A 23,606-nucleotide genomic window follows, 5' to 3' on the forward strand; every position below is an offset into this window, starting at 1 on the left:
GCAATTATGCTCTGAGTTTCGCACCTACAAAGTACGTGATTGTGCTGATATGAAAAATAACTACAGCACCATTACATTAAAAATTAATGTTCAAGTGATTACATACGCAAAAAAAAACAAAATATGCGCAAACTTTAAAATATTGGGATTTACTAACAAAAGTACTTTAGTTTTCAAATTTAAAAATAGCGGCTTAGCTGTCTTTTGTTAGTGATTTATATTTTGACCTGTTAATAGTTGAAGATACAGTTTTTGTGAAATCACCTTTTGACTAATTGCCTCACGCGCTCTACTTGTCGTCTAATCCCGTAGCTCGAGATGAGTGCGTCCGTGGAGTGGGCGATTCCGTCGGAGAACGTAAAGAAGTATGAAAATCTCTTTGAAAACATGGAACATGCTGGTGATAAAGTGTCTGGCGAGGTCATGAGCAAGGTGACTTCTTTAATTCTTTTGAAGTGTGTAATTTTGCCAGGTTTTGGATTTTACGTTTGAGCAATTCTCTTCCTTTGCCTCTTATCGTTTTTTTCTGCTTTAATTGGAGGTCCGTATTTCTCTGATTTATTAGGTAAAAACTGAGCGTTTTATCATCTCTTCGTAGTTATTAGTACTTGTACTCGCTTGTAGTCATTTTCCCGATCTGTTCAGTAGTTATATTTTGCATCTAACTCTGCTCATAAGGCTTTTTGATGGTGCTATTAATTGCACTACTCATTTTGTTTCGCCATTAAGGCTCAGTAGGCTATACGATGCTGGAAAGCACTTGTTGCTCCTCTGTCCTTGTTATTTCCCTTCCTTTTCACTTCCATTCCATCATCAATTCTGATTCCTTTTTAGATTTTAATGTAAGAGATTTATTTGCCGCGTCTTTTTTAGGGTGCTTCCGCATAACGAAAATAGCCGCATCCCACATCTTAAGCAACGTTATTATCTGGATGTAGTTTGGCGTTCTCTTTCACTTTTCAGTTTCTTCGTGATACCAAACTTCCCGTGGAAACACTTCGGATCATTTGGGATCTCTCCGATCTCGACCAAGACGGCTACTTGGATCGCTTTGAGTTCATTTTGGTACCCAAATTACCCTTTCACGCGTTTTCTTCCTTCACGTAAATACAAACAAATACATATTTCTTTTAGACGATGCACCTAGTGTGTCTCTGTCTGGAAGGTCGTCCCCTGCCCCAGACCCTTCCTATGAACCTCGTGCCGCCGAACAAACGTGGAGGCGTCTCAGAACCCCTTGCTCTCATGCCGCCCCCCTCTCTACCTTCCTCTTCCGGCCTCTCTGATCTCGGGGTTACTTCACCATCTACCCCGTCTGTGCTGGCGAGTTGTAGACTTTTTTTTCCTTTTTTTATTGAAGTCGTGAGGTTATTACTTATCTAGGTGATTAATAAAATTTCATTTTGAGTTGTAAAGTGCTTTTTTCTTGGTGTTCAAATATAATAAGTAATTGCAACTTCCCTATTTTGCCTTTGCTGATTTGGGATATCCCACCACTCATCAAAATTAAATGTTTTTCTAGTGATTTTTAGGGGTCCTAAATCGGGACCTATGCCGCTTAGGTGTTGAAGTCTCTTTTCATCCATTCTCAACCTTGCTGTTTTTTCTTAATTTTAAACCAGTGCTCGTAAACCGTGACCTTCTTTCTTAAACTTTAAGCATTTATAGTACTCTGTTTAAATGAGTACTTGCCATCCTAGGCTTTTTCATTTTTTATCTAATATGATTCAGACCTATGCGCATATTGATCTGACTTGTCCTTTTTTCTATAAACTTGTCCTTCTTGATCATTTAAAATATCCTCCCAATCGTCATTTTTAGAGGACAGCCTGAGTTGACTTCGTTTGAGATTTATTTGCGTATTTGCCTTTTATAGGTTCTTCATAAGGAAGGATTAATGTTTGCTATTTTAAACATTCACCCATCGGTTCCCTTCTTTCCTGTGTGGCTAGCAATTTCCTCTATGGGTTGCTCTATCCTTGAAACTTGAATCATCATCCTGTTCTTCTATTAAGGCTCAAAGTTGTTCGATTGCAGTTGAATCTATTTTACTGTTGTTATATTTTCCTAGATTTTACTGGTAATCCATCCTGTCCCATCCGTTTTCATGCAGGCCGTAGAGTGCCCCATTTCCATTATTCCTACTCTCAATTCATAATCCTCTCCAAATTAACTCGGATTCTTTTGTGGAAAAATGGAGGTGTTATGTGCTTTCTTTTATTCTTTGTCTGCGTGATGCATGAACACCAGCTCACAAATAGGGCAGCTCAACTTATGCTCGATTAGTCTACCTAGTTTATACTTTGCCCACTGCTTTAGTAATGATGACGCTTTATATTGTCATGGTTTCCTAGCTAATTAGTTGACTTTCGCGTATGACTTATGAACCTGCATTTTGCATCCATGGTATTCCTAGTGGTGTTTTTATCCCCTTTGCAATACATTTTCATGTTGTACTTTTGACCAACAAATTTTCGTCCCCCTTGAGTTGCACAAATTCTGCTATCCTGTACCATGTTCCAAAGGAACGTCTGTACTCAGAGCGGTATGAGAAATCTCCCCTTGTCGTTTTTTACTTTAAAACTACCTCTGTAGGATATGAAGCCCTTACTTCGGTCTCAAGCACTTTTTTCCCACTTTTGTTTGTTTATTTGTCTAGTCAGGACACTTACACTATCTCCAAGCTTTTGCCACACGCAATTGGTTCGTCATCGTTATCGTTTACCTTACTTCATTAAAGTACGTCTATTGTTAAGTCGCATTAATTGATTTCATTATTGTTTTTATGGACCTTAAGCTATATTCTAAGTGTTTTACTCTTTGTACAAGTGAATTTGAGTTTAAATTTGGTCCAATTAAGTCCTCGTTGCTTTATTTTCGGCGAAAGAATAGTTTGCATTCTTTTCCTTCCTTCCTTACTCCCACGCATCCATCCTTCCTCCCTTCCCTCTGTTCTTCCTTCCCACCTTCCCCGATCTCATTATTTTGCCTGTTCTTTCTTCTTCACCACAATCTACAGTCGCTGCCTTTACTCACTTTGTAGAATTGGCTTCACTGCTGTTTAGCCAAGCTCCTTAATTTTTATCATCTGACGCATTTGTCTAGCAGTAGTAGTTGCATTTGACAATTATGTAAATTTTCAGCCTAATTGATGAATTTACTATTTCATGATATTTAATAAATTATATCTTATTTCTATTTATTTCCAGTCCTCTTATCACGAAGTAGTCATTTTATGCTATTTCATTTAACTTGGGATGCTTTTAAATGCAGGAAAGTCTTCAGAAATCCTTAAATCCCGTACCTCTATGCAAATCACTTCATCCCAACAACACAGATGCTTAAAATTGCGAACTCCACGTGTTGAGAGTTTGAGTGGTTGGAGGCGAATCGCGACCTGAAACGTCGCTGTTAGAAAAAAGGTTTCGTTTTGACATCTATTTTGCAACTCTGATCCTAGTCAATATCCAAAATTTTGCGCTTTCTCGTTTGGTGTCCCTACCCAGGCTCCCAACCAGCACTTGTTCATCTTTGAGACATGCTTCTTGGCTCTTTTTGCGCCAACGGCTTTGGATGTGGCGCAGTTGTCGAATACCTGCATAGCTTATGGGTTTAAGTCTTCTTATGTGCTGGAGTTGCTGTAAGGGAGAGTAAGCACAAATCCATAAATGGCGTGGCTTTTTATGCACTTTTTTATGCCGGCAGCCAAACCAGCTAAAATACCATGAGCATCAATTAATCATTTAGCTAACTATGAGCGATTCCATTCAAAACGTCTTTATGCTCAAATACAGTTCCACTTTGATGGAATTTTCTTTACGCTTGGGATTCATTTTTGTTGTTTTGACTATTAGAGAGCTTCTTGTCAATCATGCTTTCTTTGACACTCTACCCTTTGATGTTCCTGTGCCAAAATGTGCTTCCAGAAACACGTCCTCCTTTTCATATTTGGACTCTGTTTGTAACCCTCATGACTTAAGGGAAAAACAGACTTCTTTACCATTTTCAAAAAGTTCTTTTTTGTAATGGTTTCTGTAATTGCTTTTGATCAACCTAATTAAGGGCTTGAAAAGGCATGGATGGTAATAAATAGGTAAATAAGCGGCTCTGGTCTTCTCAAAGATCACCAGGTGCTTCTTAATAGCAACTTTAATTCCTGGTGTTTTTCTTGGTTATCATTTTGCCTCGGTGCTTGGGTCACGTTTTTGGAGCTTATCCTTGCATTAGCTACACAATAGTATAATTAGAAAGAAAATTAGCGTAGATAGCTGACTATTAATACAAATCAAACAATAGACTGATTGTCTGTTTGTCGTGTGAATATGGGATAATGATTTGGTGCCAATCGCCGTCTCTATCTTCACCTTCATACAGATTTTTCGATTGACTGAGCTAATCTGCGATTAACATTTTCCGTCTTCATAGGCGATTTCCGCCCTAGCTGGGGGCCCACCACCACCCATGCCCGATTGGGCGATCAGCAAGGCTGAGCAGACCCAATACTCTGCGGTCTTTACTAAATTGGACAAAAACATGGATGGAATGGTCACGGGGGAGGATGTTCGCGATTTTTTCATGCACTCTAACCTTCCACAGACCGTGTTGGCGCGAATTTGGGATCTGGTCGATCTTCAACACACTGGCTCTCTGAATCAGTGAGTTCGATGGAATTCACTCGCATGTTTCACAATGCGTTAAAAGACCCAACCATCATGGCTTAGGTTTATCAGTAACGTGAAAAACATTTGGCAGACGAGTAGCTCAGAAAGTATAGGCTTTGTTCGTTTGTAGTCAGATTTGTGAAAGACAAGTTCTGATTGTTGGGCACGCCATCGGAACAAATATAATTGCATCCCATAGTTCCATCTTTTTTCAATCCAGCGTCCGCAATACTTTCCATGTCTACCCGTCTGTCTCCCACTACAACATAGTCGAGCATATTAAAATCAGGAACAAGGCGGAAGTATATACAATTCAAACGACAGCGATTAATCGTCTGGGTTCCGGTGGGATCCCTTGGTTACTATCATTACCTAAGGCTGAATGATGTTCTAAGCCGCTTGCCGCTCATTGGATTATTTTTCCAAACACATGACAAGTTTGTAAATCGCAATACAGGGTGGCTTTGAAGGGCTACCCTCTGTATTCATTCATACTTTTAGCTATATTGTCTTCTTATTACTGCCTGCCCACTTACTTGATAGAGGTGTCAACTTATGTGCCGTTTTTTGTTTAAGTTTGTTCTTGCTTCACTATCTGCTAGCATTAGCAGAACTCAAGATCGGCGTGGGTTTCAAAGACCAGCATTCCGTAAATGGCCTTCCTGTTGCAAGTTCCAGTTGGTTTTTGGTCTTCACTTACTCATTTAAGTATGGGTTCGCCACCACTTCCGCTCCTGCAGAACCAAAGTTATACTTTAAGACGTTAGAGTTCATAACGGTCCGAAAGCGGGTTTATTATCAAGGCCTACAAATGTTGTGATTCTAGAAGTAGATGACATGAACAACGTTCGTTATCACCAATTTCGTCAATTATGTATCAAAAACAACTGGCCGTCAAACACCACACATAATAGAACTAATTATAGGGGGCAATTCAGCAGCGTGCCTTCCCTTGCAGAGAGCAATTCATAGTGGCAATTCATCTGGTTAATGAGCAGATAGCCTCGAGGTGCTCTCGAGATCTTCCCACCTCCTTGCCACCGGCCCTCATTCCGCCCAGTCTACGACCGGTCACTCTGGACAGCAAAGAATATGAGGAATCCAACAAACTGCTGGCAGAAATTGATGAAATCCGAAAGTGAGTTTAGTTGGCAGGCAAAAGTAAAAAGAGAAGAGCGGATTTTTCACTCTCCTATAAGAAGAGAAAATGGAGCAATCTAGTTGTGGTTCCTTTCTACCCAATGATAAATCATCTAAAAACTAACATGCTTCCTTTGCAGGGCTTACTTAAGAGCCTGCTCTGTTAATAGATTGTGTGCCATTATCGAAAGGAACCACTTACCAATCCCTTAGGTCTAGAGCAATCCCTCCACTTTAAATGTTGGCAAACCAATGTTTGCTTCGGTCGAATAACCTCGTCTCGTGGGGTTGTAATAAAAGTCAAGTCGCAAAATAAACATTCTTTGTTTTGCCGGTTGGAAATTGGTTCAATAATGAGTTCCTGTTGCTCGTGTTTATTCACTTATTTTGCTTAATCTGACTGGCCCAAAATATCACTAAAGCTTCATTCTAATAAAGTGGGTAATTGACTGATTGTTTGAACTAGTAAGTAATTGGATGTCTGAACAAGCGAGTAAGATAGTGGACGCGTGACCGAGTTTACCGACTAGATGAGCTTTTTCATGCACTTGTGGTTGATGGACTTACTCCAACATCGACGACCCATGTCTCGTGAGGCTTTAATTGAAGTCGTCGGGGCTTCTTGTGGGAAATCGCTCTTAGACTGCGTTGTCCTGATCAGTCACAAACCGTCATTTTAGTCCCATGATGTAGATGGCTGAGTGGTTAAATGAACGAACAAGGAAGGAATTCTGCGATGGAGCGAGTTTCTTCATTCAATGTTCCTATTAGTGATTGGTCCCATCCTCTGCCAAAATTGATTGATCATTTCAAACCCATTCAGTCATTGTATCCACTCCTACTGTCCCAAAAAATACCGCAGAATTTCTTTCCTTGAATAACTGAATGCATGATAGATTGAAAAAGAGATTAAGCCGATCGAGTGAGTGTGCAGATGGATTGTTGCTGGGTAAATGAATGACAGGGCATATGGGTGGGGGAAGAGTATGTGAATAAGCCAGTGAGTGGACGGATAAATTCGTTAAACACAAATTTCCTGTCAGTTGGTCGGTTTGTTGGTTAGCGTATAACCTACTAAGCGATTGAATGAATGGATGGAGTGCACGAGTAAATAAGAGCTCAAGCTCTCAAATAATTCTGCTCCTCTCCCTCTTTGCACACCGCAGAGAGTGTCTATCAGTGGAGGCTCAATCAACCAAGCTCTTGGTCGAGGCGAGTCAGCGCTCGACTGAGCTTTCAAGCATGACTGCGGCGGCGGAGACGCTAGCCCAAACGGCGCTCAATCTCGCAGCACAGCGGGCCCTTGCCGAGCGCTATGTCGCCGATCGCTCTGAACGTCGCGCTGCCCTCCGTCTACAGCTGACTGAAGTCTCTGAAGCTGCAAAGGAACGCAAAGTGGCCGTGGAAACCCTCCGGGGTCAAGTGACTACCCAACAAATCTCTATTCGAGTGAGTTCTCATTCTCCCTCGTTTTAAAGTGATGAAAACCACCCTAAACTGTCGAAATCGGCTTTCTAGTTATTGTCATGATCTGACTAAAAGGTTCGTAAGCTAATTCAGATTATATTTTTTGGAGCCTTTTTCCTCTTCGAACGGGTTCATTCTGTAGAAGTTCTGGTGTTGGAATCCTTCATTATGAGTGCATGGAAGAACTGGGACTGTTACTCGTGCTGTTGCGGACACATTTTGCATTCTCTTCTTTTACTCTATTTTTCCTTTCCAATTTAATTGGGTTCTTTTCAGCTAACTGCACCACATATGTGTGACTTGGCCTCAGGGAAGGAAGCCGTGGGGTCTCGTGTACGTAGCATTGTTAGATAAGGTATTCAATGTCATTATCGTGCTGTTTTATAATTGTCCCCACGGTTTGTTTCCTACTTTATGAATCCGCCAGTAACTCCTTTTTATAGCTTTTTATAGAAAAGCAATAAAAGGGCTGCTTCTCTACTGTTTGTGACTTATGTGCTAAATAGGACGATAATTTCTCTTTTTCAAGTTATATTTCCGTTAGCTGAAGCTCTAGACATCCACATTTTTCTGAGTGTGGCCTAGGTTCCCATTGACTAAACTATTTTCATTATGACCACCTGCAACTAGCATTTTACTTCGTGATTACTGGCATTTATTAGCTCTTTATGGGTGATTATCGTTTTGTTCTCTTCCGTCTTGGCTACTACTGTTCTCGGTTTGGCTATGGGGTCCAATTTATCAATCCATATTTGCAGAATTTTGTGAATATCGTCGGCTCTCCCGAAGTGGTCATTGCCTTACTTTGCTCTGATTGGGATCTATATTATCACAAATGCGGATACACAAGCGTCTCAGTATTGTTTACTTTTCTGAAAGTCCGCTATTAGGTTTTAATCCTTTTTGGAGACCATATTTTCTGACTTACTTTCCATCAATCTTGTTATCTTTGATAGATTTTTCAGTTTTCCCGTCGCGAATGCGTCGTATAGGTCTTTTTCGGTTGGTTTCTGTTATGAACTGAATTCCCACTCGTAATGATCAGAAGTTTCTATTTTCCTGTGGCTTGGGTCCTGTCAAACTCTCGACCGGATAACCAGTGAGGAATTCAGACCAAGCGTTCTCATTGACTGATTCATGTGAGTTTACAAAAGGAAGTGGAGAATGCCAGAGACTGCGAAAATCGAGTCTGCGTTTTTCATTACGCGTGCTTAGTGCCTGGTTAACTTTGGGTCCCGAGGTGCTGCTATTATTCTTAGAGTGCTTGACTTTGAGCCACTCAGGGAACTGCAAGAGGCCTACTGTAGAATGTTCGAAGATTAACCGTTGTTTGGGAAATTTAGGTGGTAGAACAGGAACGTTTTCTGGGATTTTGGGTAACCCCGGTAATTCCCCTTTTCTTTCGTACAGTTGTCTTTTCTTATGGTACTTAACATTCAGAAATTTAGTGTCGTATCGCATGTAAGCAGAAGTAGTCATGATGAATCAATACAAGTGACAATGTTACACAAAGGGAGGGGAATTATATCTTCTATCTGATTTCCGGTAATCACCGTGGTATTCATTCAAGTACGATGTGGCTCTCGTGTCAACCTATTGGTTAGGTAACATCTTAGGTATCTTACCTTATTAAATTCTCAAATTACCGTACATAGATGATCGACCTTTCTCTTGGTTTCAACCTTGTGCAATTGATGTGGTAGAAGTTGAAAGTATTATCTGGCTCTTGGGGTTTTTGACATCTCAGTTTGTGGATTATGTTTTTGGTAGTTCAACATTGGATAGGGACTGCCTTCAATTGAATATTGATTGAACAAGCTTTTCGCCTCATTCGAACCAGTCAGACACCTGCTTGAAGGTCACACTAGTCCATCTTTTTTTCCTCTACCGTTTAGTCTCAAGTGGAGGAGGTGGTTCAACTCCGCAACGCCATCACCGACCGCAAGCGAGAGGAGACCGCATTGCTTCAACAGGTTGCTGAGCGTCGAAGTCGTGCAGAGGCTGTGGAAACAGAAAATAAAGCTATTTCTTCGCGCAATGACCTGGTGAGCGATGTCTAACACTACTTATTTGACTCTAATTACCTCTCTGTTGAAATCTACTTAAATGACTCGTTTCTATCTGCAAGCGGAACTCCTATTCTACTCCATACTTAAACATTTATTTTCCTTCATTCTTAATGTGTAGCTTTATTCAGTCCTGCACTCTTTGTTCAAGTCTCGAATTTGCATACCTGTCGTTTATGCTATCCTTTACGCCTGATCACGATGTGGCTGCCCACTTAAATCCCTTTTAAACAATAATTCTTGTCCTATCGTATAAGTATCTTCAGTTATAAAACAATTTTCACACCTCTAAATGGTACTGCAAGTGGGTCTATTTTGCTCTGTTTATCGTTTCGTGTTAGCCTGATCATACGGAGAGAGGATAGGTGGAGGTATCTGGATAACCTCATTATGTTGGTGCAACGTGATTCTTACTGGAGCGTGCACGTGCATCCGTTAGTGTGCCTTGCCCTCAGTAATTCAAACATGCTTTGCTTCAAGTTCTTGTCTCACCTCTGTAGGAAGGTTAGCCTATAGATCAAGTAAAAAGTTAATTGACTTTACTAGCAGTCTTTTTTTCATATTTAGCTTTCTCTATGTAATACCAAGCGTCCAATGTACCTATAAATCACAGAGTCACATGGAAATGGCGCACTGCCCCGACACGCATGAACTGCTGTAGACAGTAGGAAGCTGCGAAGTAGGATAGGTGATGCATAGGTGGCTAGCTGTCTTTGTAAGTTTGTAATCGGGTGGTAATGCCCCTCTTCAGGCATCGATTGAAGGTACGCAGGGTGTAATATTGCGTACTCTTTTGGATGGTTTAAAAGCGTAGGCGTTGCTCAGATAAGGTGAGAGTTTGAAGGGAGAGTGTTTGCTACTGGAATGGTGAATGATTCTTAGGAATTTAGGCCCAAGAAATAACCCAGTTCTTACTTAGTCCCATTTTCTAGATCATTTTTTTCCAAATTGTCCGAAGCCAAGAAGTAATAATTATCATCGTGGGGAATACATGGAGTGAAACGAAGGTGAGACAGTACTTCCCTCCCTTCCTCCCATCTTAAAGTGCAAATCTTCGCGTGGGACAGTTTTGTTTCCTCATGAGGTATACGATGTTCCGTTGTCTTGCCAGATGGGTTTCGGTCGTAATTGTTTGGCACATAGTTTATTGACATCTCTAAACAATCTACTACATGCTCACCAAACAAGTATAGTCCTCTGTGGATGAAGTGACACACTGGAAGCGTGTGGTGGTGCGTGATTGGTTGGAGACAATCAGCGATGCATTCGTTTGCTTAACAAATGTTAGAATGCGAAAGACAGTTCGTATCACAAGTGAATCGGTCGGTTAGCAAGCAGTGGAATGCATGGTGTGTTGTCGTAGGGCACATGGAAGAAGAGAAGGAAAGTTGCTACATGCGATGTCTGTTTGAATAGCTTTCACGCCTGTCTCTCGTCAAAAACAGTCATCATGAAAATAGCCACCATCTGGCCCTGATCTGGACTGAAAATTGCAAAAGTAATTCTATCAAGCCAGAGCGCAAACTGCACTGCCCCTTGTCATCTGATAGTTCGAAGCAATAGTAATTGTTAATTTTATAATATCATTTTGAAAACAGAACAGGAGATTTAAGATGTTACATTTTTTACAATACTCCGTTTTGGCGTTTTTTAGAAGATTTAACAGTGTCAATGTTTTTTACTATAACTGGTCGTCAAGGCCGTTTTTTTTCAGTGGGCCCTTTTTTTAAAAAAATATAAATGACCTATCCATATTTGTGACTTGTAATTCCAGTATAACTAAGGCCATGGGGAAGGTTTCTCTATTGTCTATGGTGAATCAAAGGTTTCTACTGTGGTAACAGTTATGCCTGTAATTCGCTGTTAAATGATGTACCTAAAATCTCCTTCCAAAGCCATTGTTCTAAACGCTCAATTGTGCCCTCCATGTCCCTTTTGTCTGTGTAGGAGGCGAAAAAGATATCCAATCTGGAGTCTATTCGTGAGAAACTGCTTTTCTCCCTGGACCAGTATGCCAAACTACTCGCGGGTGACACCACCACTGTGGAACCTGAAGAGGCGCTCATTCAACAACTCGTGAGTTACATTTTTTCCATAGCCTACTTTAGGTACTTTTCCTGTTCACTTTACCAAATATTTTGCTAATGCGAGCTTGGTCTGCATGTTCCCCTCCTGCATTTCTTTTGAAGGGATGGTAAGGCGGACGTTAATTGGATTGGTCGAAAAATTAGCTAATAAGAGTAATGTGGATGAGCGGTGTTCTCCTACTGGAGAAACTGATGTTTTTTCCTTCAATTTCCCTGTTATCGAAGACGGCGGCAGTAGCAGCGGAGAAGGAGCAAGTGACTGAAGCCGGCCTCAGTTCAGTCGGCATGCATCCACTACCCCAAATGATCGCAGACCAAAACTTTGCCTCCTTCTTTACCTCCCCAACTTCTGAAAGTGACAAAAACAGTCCATTTGGCAACGACCCATTCAGTACTGGTGAGTGAATGGGGGTTGACGATAACTTTTGTACCTGAAGTAGAGTGTTTCTATCTGAAAGTTCAGAACTGGTCTCTCCATCGTTGAAGCATTGTTTGCAAATTCGTTAATTTCACTGGACTTATAGTTTTAAGCGCAGACCAGAAAGCAACTGTTTTCTCCGTGAATCCTCTTGCATTCTTGCTAGAGTTTTCAGCCAAGACCATTATGTGTACCGAATCGTGAGGTTCGTGTTATCTGCAAAGGTGTACGAAGCATAGGTAGGTTTATATTAAGTGTGCTAAATCACAAAGAAATTGCGAAACTTAGAAAGACTGCGTAGTAAAACGCACAAGAAAAGCAAACATTACTTTGTTACATTAACTCAAGTCCTGATTTGAATGTAGTTTTAGCCCCTCCCTTCGATTGCTCTTCTGTCTTAGCAATCGCAAGAGGATAGAGTTGAAGAAAACACAAGGATGTCTATTCGTAGCATAAGTATTTTCGAATTTAACGATGGTTATCCATGGCATAAATTCCAGAAGTCCATCTTAGTATACTATACTACGGTTGCAATATAATACGCGGTCGCTTTGAATGCCATTAAGTTAATGTCATGTGGAGACAATATTCATAACCCATGGGCTATTTCTAGGAAAGTCACAAAGGAAACGTATCTGGAATTATGAGACTACCAAGAACTCGTGTTTTTCCATGATTGGCGGAGATTACCAACATGTCCCGCGCTAACTGGGGAATGGAGGGAAGATACAGCCTCATCATTTCCCTCAATATTCTATCCGTAATATTTATTGGGGTTAGTATTATGCATCGAGCAAAATAATCAGTTGTGATTATGTCATTGACCAAGACCGCTCGTGTTTGTGGCGACTTATCTGATATGCATTTCCTCAGATTCAATCGTCTACGGTTGGTCCCTTCCCTCCATAGTTGCTAAGTGCTCCACCTAGACGCACGTCTTCCTTGAAACATCAGCGTAAATTATTAGGTTAGTCGTGTAATTTAGAATACACAGCACAATTATGGACGCCTGATAATGTAGTACTGAAGTGTTCCGTGTCGTAAAATAAGGGCCTTAAATATCCTTTCGGTATCGAAATCGTGTGTTGCCTTCTCACACTGACTTTGCTTTTCTTTTTTAGGTTCTGTGGATGCATTCGGTGCAGGTACTGGCTTTGGTGCATCGGCGGGAGCTTCGATGGATCCCTTCATGCCCGCTGCTTCTGATCCCTTCTCACCACTAGTCAAGGGTAATTGGCTCTAATCCACTAAAAGAGGGCTGACTGATTGTTCCATCAAGGATGGATTCACGGAGTCGCTAGTTGTATCCCTGTGGTTTTTTCAGTCGTAAAAATAGACTCGATTCAATTTAAAAGCCAGAATTTTCCCAGTTGCCCTTCATTTTGGACACAAATTATAATTCCCGGAAGTTATTATTTGATATGGTGTTCCGTTGAGGTATAGTGCCCGAGTTTTCACTAATCTTAGAGTTAGGCCTCGAAATTCTGCTAGTTTATAAGCCCATTTGGAATGGTCGCATTTGTTCACAATTACTGTGGAGGTTACAGCGCACATCATGCAGGAAAGTTTGGAATGTAATGAGATGTTCTGTCCTCTTGTGTGATCCTTTTCTACTGTTTTAGCCTCCTCCGATCATCCCAAATTTCCGTTCGACTCCAATAAATTCGATGCCGTATGTTCGTCCTATTTTTTTAGTTCTTAAGTTATTATAAAATTCAAAAATTCAGAATGCAGAATTGTTTCATTACATTTAAGATGCTCGAGCTATCTTACAAAGTGAAACAAAACGTCTTTGGTCTTGAAGCAATTTTTTAGACTAATTCGATTCTACAATTCGCATGAAAATTGAGTCAAATTGGTCAAAACACTGAAATTGCTTTTTTATCAATTTTGTAAAAGCGGATATGGTTTCTTGACGGTCCCGAAAATCAGTGATTCCTCGGGTTCCAAATCACTTCCCATTCTTCATAGCGCCTTGAAACCGCCCTAAAGCTTTACTTTTCTGGGCAAAATTAGTTTTTATCAAGCGTTTGATTATTGTAATTATTCGGTCCGAAAAATGGCACTCCCAATCTCGCTTTTTCCGCTTATGAGTAAAGCGAAGGCGAGTCTTTCTTGGTTCCTGAACTCCTCTCTACTCAAAGGTGATTTAAGTAGGATATGAGCGTAGTTTCTTCCATTCCCCACTAGTCTTCAGTTTTGCATACAATTATGATAAGTGTCCTACGCTTCTTTGTTTTCATCGAAATGGTCCATATTACCTCAAACTCTCAAAATCGTTCCCTTATCACGGAACTTCTTAATAGCAATTCGAGTTGTTTTTAGCGGTACCCTCTCCTCCACATTCCTCCCATTTCTTCGGTACTCCATTCCTTGCTACCTACATCTTTAACCAAGGCAGAATTCTACTTTCTTCTCAAGAATTATTGCCGATTTTCATGTACCTCCTCATAATGTTAGATACTTCAGTCATAATCACTCCCTATTGACGAAACCGTTTCTTACTTAATTGCAGTTTAAATAGCCTGAATAATGGCTTTGTCCAATCCATTTATCTGCAGATTTTTGGTAGCGCGCCCTCCGAATCCACCGACTACCCCTTCCCCTCCACGGCCACAAACGCCAACAATGGAGGTGGTGGTAGTGGCGGTAGCGGTGTTGGAACCAAAAAAATTCCTCCTCCACGCCCCCCTAATCAGCCCAATGTTAACAAGACCGTGAGTTCCAGAGTAACTTATTGACGCCTTAAAGAGGGGTAGACAATAATTGAGTCTGATTTTAGTTATTACAGAAGGCCAATAGCGTGACGGAATCATCTCGCCACGGTGATTCACCGAAAAGTCGCTTCCGCAGCGCCCTTGACAAGATCGGAGGCAACGGGATCTCCTCACGCGGTCGCGGCGCGTTTCGTATTGCTAGTGTCGGAGGTGGAGGACGGGAAGCAGCAGCGGCTGCGGCATCAATGAATGAGGCGGAACAGATGCGTTGGGCCACCCGCGAGAGTCGGCGGGCGGCGCAGCAGGAGGAGAAACTGCGCGCTCAAGAAGAGGCCGATTTAGAGTTGGCGCTGCGGCTCTCGTATCTTGAAGCATTGGCACGAGGCACGAATTAGAAGATGCTTTGCGACGAGAATCTGCAAAATTATTAATACTTTTGGAATTGTTACTTGTAACCTCTGAGGCATACTCGAATGTGTATTTGATTCGCAGTGACTGATCAGTGACATTGCAATCACATTTTTCTTTCGGCCTGCCTCGCTATATGGCCCCTCTATCCGCCTAAGCCTGTCTCCGTCTTACTCCCTTAGCTAATAAGTAATTTGACGGATTGTGTTATTTATAATATAATCCCATGATCTCTTATCTGAATCTCAGGTTTAACTTACTGTAGGGTAAAAAGGGACTTTTTGGGATGAACAAGAACTTGCCGCGGTAGCATCACGGATGTGCGGTTATCGACATTTATGTTTTCAGACAAAGGTATCAATTCGTCGAATTTGGCCGACTTTTATCCCACTTTTTTAACGAACTATCGACCTCAAGTCCTTTGGGTGATAGTGCGTCCTGTGTCTGAGGTGGTGCGGCGAGGTGTTTGTCTGCAGGCGAATCATCAGGTGGGAGGCCCAAAAGCTGCTTCGGCGCGATGACGGCTTTGTGGTGCCACTACATCCTGGTGGCTGACGCTCGACTTAGCCAACAGAACAGGTGGATTTTGGTTATTTTCTGCTACTGGACCCCATTTTTCCAAATATTACCGGTTTGAGCGTCACTTTCTTCGACGGTGTAGCCGCCTATCAGGACTGGGTGGAGAGCTAAGTTATTAAAACAAAGGTATGGTTGAATGCGTTGATGGCCTTATGGCCATAATCCTTCTTAATGGGTAGCAGTTTACGCAACCGAGTTCCTTCTTTTAATAACCTATGGCCTGTCACGCCATCGCAAGTAAAGGCCTATAGATGTAATAGAGAGTGGGAAGCATGTGAACATTTTAGTGCCGTCATGGCCTGCTGAGACAGTCCCATATGTATTCATTTTAATAATTTGGGTAACACCAATCGAGTAAGCATTCTAAGGTTTTCTCATTGAGTGCATCATACATTATGGTAATAAAATTGCTTGGACGAAGAGGTCCCATTTTTCGTACGCCTTAAGGCCATCCAGGGGCTGTTACGATACGTACCAGCGTAAAGGTAGGCCATTTAACAAAGAAGAGGCGAAAGGATTTAGGCGTAGTTGAGGCTCTGTGCCGAAAAGCGGCTTTGCAAATTGCGTATGCTGAAGAGTTCGGGCTAATGGACACCCAATTGAGTAAAGCATTAAAAAGCTCCAGAACTATTGGTACTGTACTTTTAAAAGCTTCACCGATATTCAAATCTTAGAAGGTACTTATGAAGAAATGAAACCTCCTTTCGACTCCTGGCGATGCATTCCCCCTTTTAGGAAAAATGGCACAAAGTTGGTAATTCCAAAGAGAAATGAAATATCGGACAGTAGTAATTCGTATAGTTGATTGAGACTGCTAGTGATAGGTTAGTAATCTGACGCAACCAACTAAATTCTCAAGTTATTTGCTCAAACTAACATAATTACCAGATTTAAATCTGTATTAATAAGCCACACATGAGCGTTCTATGTGTTAGATCCCAGATATATCAAACAAACACATGTAATTGCTGAAGACGACTGCAGCTGCGTTGAAAATTGATGCACTTCAAACTTGCCAAAATTAAATGCTTTCTATATCTCATAATTTTGGGGCCATAGCGACAAGATACATGCAGCTAATAAAATGGCCCCCTTAGGAATTTTTTTGCATATTCAAGAAGTATGGAAATATGAGCTCCTTTCTGATTTTTGAATTCTGCCGTCAACCCGTGATTGCATTTCCGGCCATTAGATGTTGCTTCTCCATTATGCCAATAGGCATACAGCGTGTTCTGCCTCCATTTAACTCCGTAAAATGGTGTTTGGGTATGCTGCGTTGCGACCTCTCCTCAGGACGTCAATTTATTCCAGACCAACATTTCTCCTCAGGGCGATCCAACCATCTGTGCCAGTTATACTTAATACATCACCAAGGACTTATGCTGAACTACTTGTTCGAGCATTCTCTAGTGAGGTGAATCGTGCTGAATTTGAGGAGCGCGTGCTCAATGTTTGCAAAGCTTATGATCGTATAAACGCTGAAAAGGTTTGAAAAATTGTTTAGAAATAACAAAATATTAAAGCTGAGTCTAGACTCCCACTTTATTAATGATCTGGGTTTGGATAGTTTGGATCATATCGAAGTGATTATGGAAATTGAAAATGAATTCAGTAAGTTCAATTCTACAGAATAATACAGCTTTGTTGCTGTTATTTCCCCCAATTTTTTTCTTCTGGAACCTCTAGTGTTTCATTTAAACGTCTCTGTATTAAATGGATGAATACATTTGCAGAAGCCTTCACTGGGCTTCCATGAAATTTAAACCCGAATTTGCTTAACTGAGTTGAACTTCACATTATGACTTGAAATATTTATAGGTCTTGAAATTCCCGATGTCGAGGCAGAAAAGCTTATGACCCCCGCGCAAATCGTGGAAATGCTCTACCAGAAGAAGCTGCGAAAGACCAAAGTGACTGAGTAACTCTTCTACCGAGCTTTTACGCTTTTCTGATAATTTTTAGTACCTTTGTCAGTATACAGGTACTGTATATGCTAATGTCAGTTTTCTGGTGGAATCATCTTTTAATCGTCATGTTATTGTTGAGATGTCGGGTTGGGTGCTACAGCTCGTTTGCTGATGCATTCGCAGCGTCACATTTCCCAGTGGCACTTCGTGTCTTGTAATCTTCGACTTTCAATTTTTTATGTGTTAACGATACTGGTAGGAATGGTTTTAGTGTCTTCCGTCATGGAATACCCTAATTTTTGTAAAGGCGGATTATCGTATCAGTTCATTTTTTCCTGATTACTTCTTTTGCTGTTCAGTTCATTTGTGAATTAAGCATTTTTCGCATGCGCTAGTTAGCATTCGTCGCGCTTTTCGTGGTGCTACGACAATTATTTCTAAAGTATTACAAGGTTCGTTCTTTGTGTAGCGCTTTTACCACGATCTGCAGAACCTTGTTTCGCACGAACTACGCACTTGTCTGGGCTATTTCCTCTGTCACTGTCTCATGCTTACCCTGAGTTCATCTATTGAATTCTTGTACTGAACAATGCAAGGACACCATCCTGCAACGTTTGTTGCCAGACGGTTATGCATACCTAGATGATGTATTCCTTTTAAAGCCCGACGCGAACAATAGTACGGAATTATGGTCTCAACCCCTCAAGTGCCTCTCGTAGGTCCCCTGATATTCCGAATTCATGTTTGATCAGAACATTGTTAACAGGCTCCAGACTGTGTGACTAAAGGTTGGTGTCGGAGACAATGCTGTCTCTCAAAACGAGATGTCGACCTTGATCTCTCATCATTGATCCTACCCGCCATGTCATGGTCAGGGCGGTGCAACTGAACCTATTCCACATCCCAAATAGTCGTTGTTAGCGGATTCGGCAGCCATCAAATAGTTGTTTTCGGATTAACTATGCGCCAGCTACAGCGGACTTAGTTCACCTTCACTGCACAAAGGAAAAGGATTTGGCAATGTAACGTTCGATCAGTCAGCTCATGTGATGCGCTTTCTCGCCACTTGATTTTCTTCAAAAAGAAAAGCGGAGAGATAACATTGTCTTGGCTAGGAGATTTTGACTCAGCGCATGTGGTCTCACTCCCTTAAGCAGAAATTGTTATTATGTCCCCCATCCGGACCTTTAAAACATAACGTTCCCCTAGCCGTAAATACTCGGAAATGGCCCGACGGTGCTTCATGCTTAAATAGGCCTGTCCAGCACCACTTTTGGCTCAGAATGCTGTTGTTAACGCCATTATCAACTGGTGGCTAATTACTCTAAAAAAAGCCAAACTGCATGACAATAAAGCACCTCCCCCAACAAACAAATAAGTATGGAAATTGCCATATCGGTAATGTAATGTAGGACGAATAGGTATAATCACAGTCTGTAGGGTAGAGTAATTGGTTCGAGTCGTCACTAACGCGACGACTTCACACCCAGGAGTGTTTTCATCTGTCGGTTTTGCGTCGTCATGGTGTCCGAGACGCTCGACAACGCAGGTTCCATACGATCTAGCTGTTGGTTTTGCGCCTTTAGCTCTGCATTCATGGCCGTTGCCATATCCCGCAAGCGCGACATCCCTGACGACATAAGATCCATATTGACGTCGAACTGGGAACGCGGCTGTGTGGTCTAAAGGAAATAGAGAAAATGACGCCTACCTATTAGCAATCCAACCGGAACTGTATTTTAATCGACGTTTGACTACTCTCAAGGCAATTAAAGCTTGGAGTTGGATCGACCAACAACTCGCATTACTCAATTCATCCCCCCAAGATGTAGTAAATTATGCAATAGAGCCTCCAGTCTGGTGCCCCTCGGGTTATCTTTTTGGGCTGTTTCACCTCCCAGAGTATTGCGACCGACTGGGAGACAGGAATGAGATGAGCTTATGTGATGGCAGAAATGCGCCTTGGTTCACGGATGACGGTAATGTCCTTGATTTTGAAGTGATACGTCCTCTCCACCATCGGAGAGGAATTTATCCGAGAAGTGATGTTTAAGGCAAAGTAGCGATCTACAGCGCATTTTGTGCCAATCACTTTTGTAGTGACGTGGAAAACATGCACCATATCCAACTCTGGTCGGGCTTCACTACTGGTCGTTGGGCAGAAGTTGAGAAAGGGACATTTGCCAAAATTAGGCGCGACTTCGATAATCATTTAATTATGGCTCACTGCAGATTCAGTCATCCACAGCACATCCCCTTTTTCATGACGTTTTCCTGAGGCATTCAGTAAAAGTCGAAGTTATTTACTTATGAGGTACTTGCCATCACTGCCACCAACTCAGTAGCGGAAAAAATACCTCCAATTTATTTTCAAACGCATAAGCAGCAACTAACTAAAGCCCCATTAGCCGGGTCCTTTTAGCTCGGGGTGATAATGAAGGATTCAGTATCACTAAAACTGTTGCGTTTATTAAGGAGACTTTAAACCTATTTCAGATCAATGGGATTTATGGTATTCACAAACACTGGATGCTTCTCTTGTAGCGGTCGATGAGAAAAATTGCAATACACACCTGTGAAAGCCTAGTGTCATTTGGATTTCAGTTGAAGGGAACAAATTGATGATTATTTTTCATGGGGGTATGGCAATTTTAAACCACAGGAGGTAGTTGGAATTTAATCTCGCACGGTATCTATAAGTACTACAGATTTAAAACTTGACGGAAGGTCTTATAAAGCAAAATTTGCTTTAAAAAAGAGCTACCCACTAGTTCGCGAGAGTAAGAGCCTATATGTCCATGACTCAATCGCACAAAGTCCCGACCTCTCATTACTTGGTGAAATGATGGGTTAAACGCAAGAACAAGGATGACAACGCCGATTGAGTGATGATACCAAGGCTATTCAAGGGACTACTATTTGATGGAATGCAGCCTACTTGTACCTATTTAAGTAGCAACGTCCGGAGTTTGCATGATTTGGGGTTTCAGGAATGCGAAAATGAAAGCGAAGGCCGGGTTTACTTGCAACCAAATCAGACTAGTCCACTGAGATAAATTTATTTCTACCTGGGATTGAGGAAATGACTGGGATGACGGAGGTGGCACTGATCGAGCGTTCTGTGAGAGGTATGAAGCTGCTGGGGCAGGTTGATCCCTCGTGACTGGTGCTGCTGCTTCTACTTTGGTTGGTTCAGCCGTACAACCAGGTGCTGACCTTCAGAAATATCAGGAACCAATTTTTTGGGAAAAAAGCTCAACATCCAAACATATACCGTCTCTACAAGGCATTGTCATCTGCAACATTGATTTTGGCAATGAAAAACGTAGTGAAAGGCGCTTGCAAAGGTGAAAAATTAGTCACTCGACACAGCAAAAAGTAATCATCAAGCAGACATTTGTTAGGATTAGAGAAGTTGTCGCTGTAGTGAAATCAACAGAATAATTTCAGAACTTGAAATACTTGAGGGTAAAAGTGCTATTCGACTGTTACAAATCGTAAGTAGCAAAAAACATTAATGACAGTATGTCCAGAACCTTTCAAAACCAAATAAAGATTTCTCACAATTAGACTAGACAATCAGAGCGAATGCCAAATTCACAGAGGTTATAATACAAACTAGACAGCAGCCTCTCTATTTACGGCAAATAAAATAACCGTTTTCCAAACACCGAATCATCAATTCTCAGTCAAAATCAAGAGAGAACATTTGGTCAAGAAGAAAGCTATGCAAACCAGAGCAGAAACTACACATAGCTACAATAATTATTAATGCTGACTAATAAAGTTAACTAAATAAAGGTAAGCGTCAGAGGTAACGTCATCGCTTTCCTGATATTCCCCTAATAAGAATTCATAGGCAAATCTTCGAATGAAGAGAAGGTGAAAACGGTTCCGTAGAGCTTCAAAAAATGAAAAAAAAAAAACCCATTCAATGCTAGAGGTTAACCACATGAACTACAAAAAGCCATTCCAAAACTCTGGCAAAAAAAGACGACGTCATGGAGAGATTCACCTGTACTAAAAACAAAGTGGAAGAACATTCTCGAATGTCCAAAAACACAAGGGTTCAAACAGCCCCACATACTTCTTTGAGAACCAACCCCTCCACCAACTGTTGAGAGCATTGACACTTTTCTGACTGTCTTTCTGCAATTCACCAATTTGGTGGAGACGCCGTTCAGCGCGATCCAACTTTTCACCCTGCTCCGATAATTCTTCCAATGTGCTGATCCCAATATGCTCCGAATGACTCATGATGTCTAGCGCTCGCTGTTGGCTAGCCAGCGTTCGCGACTGCGGAGTCGCAAAAGCCTGAAATTTTTTAAGGTAATACCATTCAATGTGCTCAAATTAGTATGCATGTTAAAAAACAAGCAAACGTCTACTTCTAGCTGCATGTTTCGCGTGTCGTGGCGTTCCAAATATATGGGATTTAAAAGCGCTTAAATTAACCAAGGTTCCACTTACGAGGTTGTTGTCGCAGTTCGCATACTTTTTATCAAAAGGGTTTGTGGTGTGAGGACCAGAATCCCAAGAAGATGGTTCTTCATCGAATGGATTTTTTGACATAACTCTTCTGGCTGACTTGACAGGAAGTGATCGGAAAGGTCGTTTGGAAAGACAATCAAATCAGTTTGTTTAGCGCCTCTGAAAAGTTGCAGTACATTCAAGCATGGTTAAAAACCCAGTAGGGCATAGCTACAAAGTCATTACTTTTTCAAATTAATAATATTTTCGGTAACTGAAAACAACATTTTGTCACTGACATTGCAATTATCTAATAGAATTACTTAAAGTCAATTGTAATGCCCATCAAATTTTCAAAAGATGCACCAGTTGCACTATGATTTTCTAAAAAGCAGGTAAAATTGGGTAGATTCAATCGACTAACAGAACAATTTCTTGTAATTTACGCAAACATCATTTGCATTCAAAATACAAATGTTCACAATATATTTTGGTTAAAATCCACTTAACTAAATAAGTAAACCCTTAAGAAGGATTTTGGACTAAAAATATGATCTCTTTTAACGGTATGTTATCCTTGTTGTCAGCCCCTTCGGGATGCTGGCAAATTCTAATGAATTGGATACTATTGTAATACGATAGTGGTTTATCCCTCGGTTCTGGTGAGGCGCCACTTTTTGTACTTCGAATTAGCCCCCTTTTACCTCGCTGGGTAAGCTGGCCTTTTGGGCCATGCCAATAGCCCAGACACCTTCTCCGTGCTGAATATATATTCTGCCCGAGTATTGTGTCTTCTTTCGTCTTCAGGGAGTCCCGGGACGCTACACTGTGGCCTATCCTGAACACGGGAGAAGTCGTAATGCTAGGAGATGAGGTGCATCGCTGTCCTGTAGAAGGGCTGGGTGGCTAAGGATTTGGCTTAGGAGGTATTCCATGAAGTAAAACAAAGTGTCAGACTCTAAGGTTCGGGAAAACGAAACAAAAGGTTAATTAACTAACTAAAGCCGTACATAGCCTCCTCTCCTTTAGGCATCTTTCCTAACTTTCCATTTATACAAACTTTTGCTTAAATGATTATGAATTAATCAGCGCTCTTTGGAAAAATGCTACAAACCTATAACGTTAGTCATCGAATCCGTGAGAAGCTAGTATATTTGACCAAAACGCCTCTGACCGTTTACATTGTGAACTCTTTTGGAAGAAAACAGGGTTCACAATCCATCATATATGCTCATCGCTAGTTGCAGGACCATTGATCTAAATGCATACGCCTTCAAAAGTTTGTGGTTTAAATTAGTTTTGTGGGGAAAAGGTTTTGCTTTTATTACTTCCTGCTACTTTTTATCAACTTTATTAATGCCTATCCATATGGATGTAGTGGTCAGAAACCATTTTTTGGCCTCTAAAACCTAAACCTTGCAACAATCATATTAGTAATTTATACTATTACTCGCAGTGCATCGCCACCGCATTAATTTCACACTTGTGTGTGATTAGATGCAAAATCGAGTAGCAAGAAACCTGGCTTGTTTGATGATGATGCCACTCACCGATTTTTATGGTGGAATTATGGAAGAGAAATCATAGACCTTCCTTCATTTTGCACATCGCGCATTATGGATCTTGTATTCCTTACTAAGTGATTGACACCTATCAAATTTTTGGTAGCAGTAGATCCAAATTTGC

General features: G+C 41.2%; 3 protein-coding genes across 3 annotated transcripts; 2 read left to right on the plus strand and 1 right to left on the minus strand. All coding sequences in view use genetic code 11, as the record gives it.

Annotated features, from left to right (window-relative positions):
• Positions 1 to 318: 318 nt before the first annotated feature.
• Positions 319 to 14,951, plus strand: EGR_03693 (Epidermal growth factor receptor substrate 15-like protein; the record flags this gene model as incomplete). Its single annotated transcript, XM_024492942.1, has 14 exons — positions 319 to 432; positions 964 to 1,065; positions 1,135 to 1,317; positions 4,426 to 4,655; positions 5,620 to 5,799; positions 6,968 to 7,250; positions 7,545 to 7,601; positions 9,164 to 9,313; positions 11,282 to 11,410; positions 11,647 to 11,818; positions 12,961 to 13,068; positions 13,462 to 13,511; positions 14,401 to 14,556; positions 14,631 to 14,951. The coding sequence occupies 14 exons, from the start codon at positions 319 to 321 to the stop codon at positions 14,949 to 14,951; spliced, it is 2,235 nt and encodes a 744-aa protein (XP_024352599.1).
• A 1,847-nt stretch (positions 14,952 to 16,798) lies between these two features.
• Positions 16,799 to 17,465, plus strand: EGR_03694 (Acyl carrier protein; the record flags this gene model as incomplete). The annotated part of the gene is made up of 3 exons (XM_024492943.1): positions 16,799 to 17,029; positions 17,067 to 17,154; positions 17,362 to 17,465. The coding sequence occupies 3 exons, from the start codon at positions 16,799 to 16,801 to the stop codon at positions 17,463 to 17,465; spliced, it is 423 nt and encodes a 140-aa protein (XP_024352600.1).
• A 1,451-nt stretch (positions 17,466 to 18,916) lies between these two features.
• Positions 18,917 to 22,022, minus strand: EGR_03695 (Soluable nsf attachment protein 29; the record flags this gene model as incomplete). The annotated part of the gene is made up of 4 exons (XM_024492944.1): positions 18,917 to 19,132; positions 20,519 to 20,666; positions 21,538 to 21,764; positions 21,921 to 22,022. The coding sequence occupies 4 exons, from the start codon at positions 22,020 to 22,022 to the stop codon at positions 18,917 to 18,919; spliced, it is 693 nt and encodes a 230-aa protein (XP_024352601.1).
• Positions 22,023 to 23,606: the final 1,584 nt, after the last annotated feature.

This window comes from Echinococcus granulosus (genome assembly GCF_000524195.1).
Source record: "Echinococcus granulosus chromosome Unknown EG_S00020, whole genome shotgun sequence".
NCBI lineage: Eukaryota > Metazoa > Platyhelminthes > Cestoda > Cyclophyllidea > Taeniidae > Echinococcus > Echinococcus granulosus.